Genomic DNA, 6,055 nt, shown 5'->3' on the forward strand with positions numbered 1-6,055 from the left:
TTAAAAAAAAAAAAATCACTGTTGTAAATTCAGGATGTTTTCAAAATACAACATAAAATTCAAATATTAAACCTGCAACTGAAGTGGTCACAATGAAAGATTCCATATTTATTGGTACTCACTACAGAGTGATATTGAAAATCTCTGCTCTGCCCTATGCTCCTCAGGTTAGAATGACTCAAGCCTCTGCAGCTGAATTCTAATTCTATTCAGAAATCTTGTATATTGTGGATAAAGGTCACATTTCATCATTTTCACTACTGAAATTCCCTAGTTAAGAACGGAATCGTATAATATGTTACTTCATGCAGCATCCTGCTGTATTCTCCAGGTTAAAAACAAATTAAAGAAACAACTACATGCTTTTGTGCTGTCTGCCAGACTTTATTCTTCGAAGATAGGAGGCAATTTTAAGAATGTTCACATATAACCTCATCCTATCGATACTAACCGGAGTTATGAGCAGACCCAGAGTCCCCAAGAGACAGCAAACTCTTGCAGCAGCGTTACAGATTTAAGACCCGCTATCAAAACCCAATTGTCTGTGCCATGGTTTAAAGCATCAATAGTAACCACCCCTTCCTGTCCCTGAAGAAAAAAAAATTCCAAGTTTGAATGCCAGGCATTTAATCTTAAATTTTAAAACCACACAAATCTCTGCTCAAAAAGGCATACGTGTTAATGTTTCCCTAGAAAGTGGACAAATGCTCCGCGCTTTGTGAAATCGGTTAAATGTTGATGCGGTGTACGATTTCGTTCTTTAGTTTCACACTGATGCGCTCCGCTTCCCAGCTTTAAGACACAATGGGTCATTAATTAGCCTGACCTTCAGCATAATACAGGTCACTAATCCCATTATGTCTTTGAAACATGAAAGAAGAACATTTTAAGAAGTTCCAGAGAATTATCGTACGTAACTGACCCTTACGGAAAGGGAAGTGAAACGATTTTGAAAGAGAGACGTATCTAGGAAGCTGTGCTTCTGCTGTCATCCTTTACAAGATCTTTGATCACTTTATTTTCTTCTGGAAGATGTCCTTATGAAGGCAGATATTAAAACTACGGCAATGTCAAGTTTCTGTTCTCAACAGAGGGCAGTAATCCAGAGAAAAGTTCACTGCTGGTTCAGGTTGGCTTGGGTTGGTTGGGGTTTTGGTTAAGATTTGTTAACTTTCTTCTGAACTGACTATCAATAGAAATCCTTAGAGACTTCAAATTGATTGGGATCACTTGGATTTAAACCCTTCTACAAAATATTGGTAATTCATACATTGGAGACGTGTGGTTCATGGGTCAAAACAAATCATAATTAAAACAAGACTGAACTTAAAAAAAAAAAAAAGAAAAAAGGGAATATGTGCCAGATATTAGCTACAGAGCTGGTCTTAATTGCTATTTTTTGGCTTGAGATTGAGAAAATTTTATATCTCATTATGCGTAAGTTCTATGTTACAAAGTTTCCTTTTCTTCCTTCATACAATGAAATCCTTTGAAACCCAAAGGAAGACATAGAACACGCCTGTACAGCCCTGCTAGTATCACCTTTTATACTGAGAACTTAAAAGTGTCGGTTTTGTTGTTATTAACAAAATGTCAGCTACAGCCACTGGATATTGAACTTGTTTAATTAAAGTACATCCCAGCTAGTTAATAATTCACCTACCCTCATAAACATTACAAACTTTCCCAACACACTGGGGCAAAGAGAAAAACTTTTTTTACATGAACCTCAGCTATTTTAAAAAAGCTCCGATCGAAGTATTTTTCAAGATACTGCATTTTCTACAGCAACGCTATTTTTCTTATTCAAGAATGATTATTATAGATCTCAGATGTTAAATTTCTGCTGACTGCTGGCCTCTTGTCTCATAACTCACAGCAAAAACATTTGCTTGTAAGCAAAACGATACACGCTTAAGTTACTTTTTGGCTTTTAGCTGTTATACCCAAGGGAAACAATCTACTGACGTGAACCACCTTGCTAGCGCGCATCAGAATAAAATATGTGGAAGTGATCTGTGGTCAAACCAATAGAGGCTGTTCTAAAATAAATAATGTCTCAACAGGCAGAATTGCTCATAAATATGGACTAGATGCCACCACTTGTATGGTAAGACCCCTGAAATATGTCCTACAGGAATAATTTTTTATCATCTACATCAGAATTCCATAAAGCCTGATATTTCATTAATGTAATTTTTTGGAATACAGAAAATAAGAAAATAATAGTGCTTCTTCTCATTCCTCCTCAATATGGAGAAAGTGTGGTGTGCTATGAAAAATGGTATTTTTTGCTCTCTCTCTTCCATGTAGGACTCAGGACAAATGGCTGAACATTAAGAACGGATTATTCTGACTCCGCTGAAAGGAAGCGTCCTCCCAGCCCCCAAAATAAGATCAGCTGAGCTGCAACTGGAGTGGGACCTGAGACTGAGAATATTGAGCTTTTTCTGAATGGACAAAAAATGCAGAACCCAACGAAAGAAGAAATTAGATTTGCATATTACATTTTAACTATCTGAGAACTCCAGTCTGTTTAATCATAGTTACTTCAAATGTTCGTATCAGAGCAACACATGCTTTTGAAGACTTTTTTAACGTCATTTTACTTTTCAGACTTATACTAATTGGTGTCAAATGAATGTTTTCACATCTTTCAATTTTCAGAAGCAGTAAGTAAAATCTAATCTCCTGTTTAAAAGTGTTAAGAAATGCTTTTAGCAGAAAACAAGTGCGCAGCTTCACTTACCTGTAGTAACTCGAAGTAGTGCAAACAATGATAGACTGGGATAAGCATGAGTCGTGGGAGGACGTATCGCACAGCTTCTTTAAACCCTTCAGCAGTAGACTGAAAATGAAAAAGAAACAGGATTCCTTACACTGAAATACTCAAAACAGGACCGGACGAGACCCTGAAGTTAGCACTGCTTTGAGCAAGGTGGTTGTGCTAGAGACATCCGGGGTGTCCCTTCTGATCTGCGTCACTCTATGCTTCGTACCATCTATTTTGAACAAAGATCATTCCCACTTCCAGAATAACACGTTTTACCATGGGCCACAGTTTCCAGTAGAATTTAAAGAAAACACTGGAATGTTAAAGACCAGCCAAGACTCCTAAACTGTCTAATTTGTCACCAACTTCCCTCTAATGTCCTCTCCTACCTATTACATATAGAATCACAGAATCATTAAGGTTGGAAAAGACCTCAAGGATCATCAAGTCCAACCCAACACCACCTAACTCATACACCGTGCTTCAATTTACATCCAATATATCATAGAAATAAATATAGAGGTCTCATCAAGTACTGAAGCAATTAATATTAATATCTCCTCTTCCTCAAAAAATGAGAAACACAAATATTTGAGTCAGAAAATGATTTAGAAATCCTTTCCCATTCCCAGCAGTTAACTAACACAGTAATTCAGATAGTACGATGAGGAGAGGTTTTCCAAAGGACGATAAAATCCCTGCCCTCTTCCATACCAAGATAACTCTTGAACAGGAACTGAATTACCTGATCTCCTTTTTGGAAATGACCTCTCTCCCTGTTTAAGGTTTCTGGCTGCATCTCTCTGCAACTGTCAGAGACAGAATTTCTACATCCATGGCCCAGAGCTGGGACCTCCGCCGTAGCTCCACAGCTTGGAAAAGTGTGGAGAAGCATCCCTAGGAAAGCCCAAGCCTTCCTATGGTGAGCAGAGTCAGAAAGGAGGCCAGATTCACTGTCAAATGACTCAATTACCAATTTAATCCGGAATAGGGCACTTTGGGCTTTAATTTTTCCTAGGGAGGTGGGTAAAGGGCCTTACTTCATCCACCAAGTCATATTTAAGAGCGAGACGATCCAGCTCTCAGAGCTGAAGAGGAAACGCTCGCCCCGAAGGGATGGCCCAGAGGAGTCTCAGCTTGCAGAGACCTGGGCCCCAGTAAAACGTATAAGCTAAAAACTCTTCTATAATGGGTTTAGCTTGGAGCACCACTGACCAAACACTTTCTCTGCAGCTTCTCTAAGTACATTTCTGAACACAAGCTCAGTCTCCTTAAGCAGTAGTTTTTAACAGATCCGCCACACTGGTAGAAGGAAGGGGAAAAAAAATAATAGTAATTAAAAAAATCACAGCTGATCTTGCTGGATGGTCCTATTAAGGAGATAATTCAAGAAAAACTGCCAGTCCCAGCCTCAATGACAAACAAGGGGGCTTGGGATACATAAGAAAGAAAATTAAGATATTGTGCCTGGGTGCCAGTGTTTGGCATTAGAAGGCAAACCAGAAACAGAAGTGGCAGGGATGAAAAGTCACTCTCTATTCTCAAGGAAGAGAGTCTTACGTGAAGACAAAAAAAAACCTGCAAAAGACTCATGGATGGGTCAGAGTTACATCCAGTTTTTACAGGAAGAGTCCAAATATCTTGCACTGAAGGAAGGTCAGAATCCAGAGGATGTCCTCCTCAGTAGGAATTGCTGACAAAATTCAAACCTCTGAAATATGAGAACTCAATCAATTCAGTTCTTCTCATTTGCACTCACCTGAAAGTGGAGAGCAACAGCAGGTTTTGCCATTAAGTTATTAAAATGCTCATGATATTGTGGAGAGAGAATATCCTGGGACAAGGTTTCATACGGATCAAAGGCTTGCTCCTAAATAAAAACAGAGACTTGTATACATACATGAAGGATGTGAGCTATTTCTGTCCCAGCTGGTTCAATTAATTCCTTTAATGAGCTGATACACAAATGGAGCTTTTCAAGAAAAGATCGATTTTGCAAAGCAAATACTGAGTAAACCACAAACCTTTTTCACTTCCAAATTTTAAATGCACGCGACATTTTCTCAGCACTCCTCAATCTCACCATACCCATCACTAACATAAACTTGGTTTTACTGAAGCAGTGGGAACCAAGAAAAGTTCTTGCTTTCAGTCCACCCACATTTCACAAAGAATGGCAATTTACCTCCAACTTTACCAATAAGGAAAAAAATGCAGGTGAAATGACACTTCGGAGGAACTTTGGAGACTGTCACCAGGAGGCATTGTTGTACCACCACCATTTCAGGGTACATCACGTAAGAATGGTCAAACATACACACCGGACTTCTGCACGCTTTTCTGGCCATGCTGTAAGGCTGGGAAAATATCTCACTCTGGGACAGGGTCTCAAGTCTGAACGAGTCTCAGGGGAAAGTCCTCTAACAAGACTGAGGGTTTCAGGTGCAAAAATCATGACTCTGGTCGGGGTATCTGGCAGGATGGGATAAAAACCTGACTGTACAGGAATCTCTGCAGGAATCAGCTATGACTGCCCACAGATCACCTGCTCCAAAGCCTCTCAGGCTGTTCCTGAGTCTCTGCAGATTCACTGGGCTGAATCACTCATGAATCACCCGGTTATCCCGTGCCGATGGCACCATGCCCAGAATAAGCACATACCTCTTTTCACCTTAATGCAGAAGTGCTTGTCAGAATACAGGCTGCGGGATTTGGGAGTACCAACCACCACAACATCTCATTTGAACATTCAGGTAGAGTCTCAAGTCTTCCATCTGCAGAGGGTCCAGGGGATTTCCTACCTTACTCGTGGGGCAGCTGCAATTAAAACTCTTTGTGGGGAGGAGAGGGATAGAATGCACTCTCTCTTCACATGCAAATTGTAATCATCACTCTCAGCTCTCCCCAGCAAGTTCTAATCATCTGTCCATTCGCATCAGATTGTATCTGGGAAGGGGGATGAAAGGGGAGGAAAGTTTGGCACTTCAGCAGCAGCAGCTGAAGAGAAATTATGAGACACTCTCCAACTGAACAGGCTGCTTTTCCTAACCAGAATCTGAATCCAGCTCACAGCCTGGGTGCTTTTCGGTTTGGTTTGGTTTTTTGTTTACTCCACTTGCAAGCTCACAATACAGGGGTCTTATTTTACAATACCCAAATTAAATAAAAGCACTGCATATACAGCTTCTCTTTGCTATACTATCCAAGAAAAAATGAGCATAAACCTCTGCAGAAGCAGTAAGTGAGCCATGGGGTGTGGGTCCAGCTGCATGCAGAGGTAGG

The 6,055-nt window shown here is 40.1% G+C and overlaps 1 protein-coding gene across 1 annotated transcript in view; it reads right to left on the minus strand.

The window, feature by feature from the left end:
- Positions 1 to 6,055, minus strand: part of LOC104461274 (son of sevenless homolog 2-like) — a gene marked incomplete at its 5' end in the record, with an annotated part of 33,390 nt that overhangs the window by 22,468 nt on the left and 4,867 nt on the right. The window contains 2 exon segments of the mRNA XM_010072800.1: positions 2,739 to 2,848; positions 4,533 to 4,643. Of these exon segments, the coding sequence (XP_010071102.1) occupies positions 2,739 to 2,848; positions 4,533 to 4,643 (221 nt within the window).

The sequence above is a fragment of the Pterocles gutturalis genome, unplaced genomic scaffold, assembly GCF_000699245.1.
Source record: "Pterocles gutturalis isolate BGI_N339 unplaced genomic scaffold, ASM69924v1 scaffold34372, whole genome shotgun sequence".
NCBI classification, from domain to species: Eukaryota; Metazoa; Chordata; class Aves; order Pterocliformes; family Pteroclidae; genus Pterocles; species Pterocles gutturalis.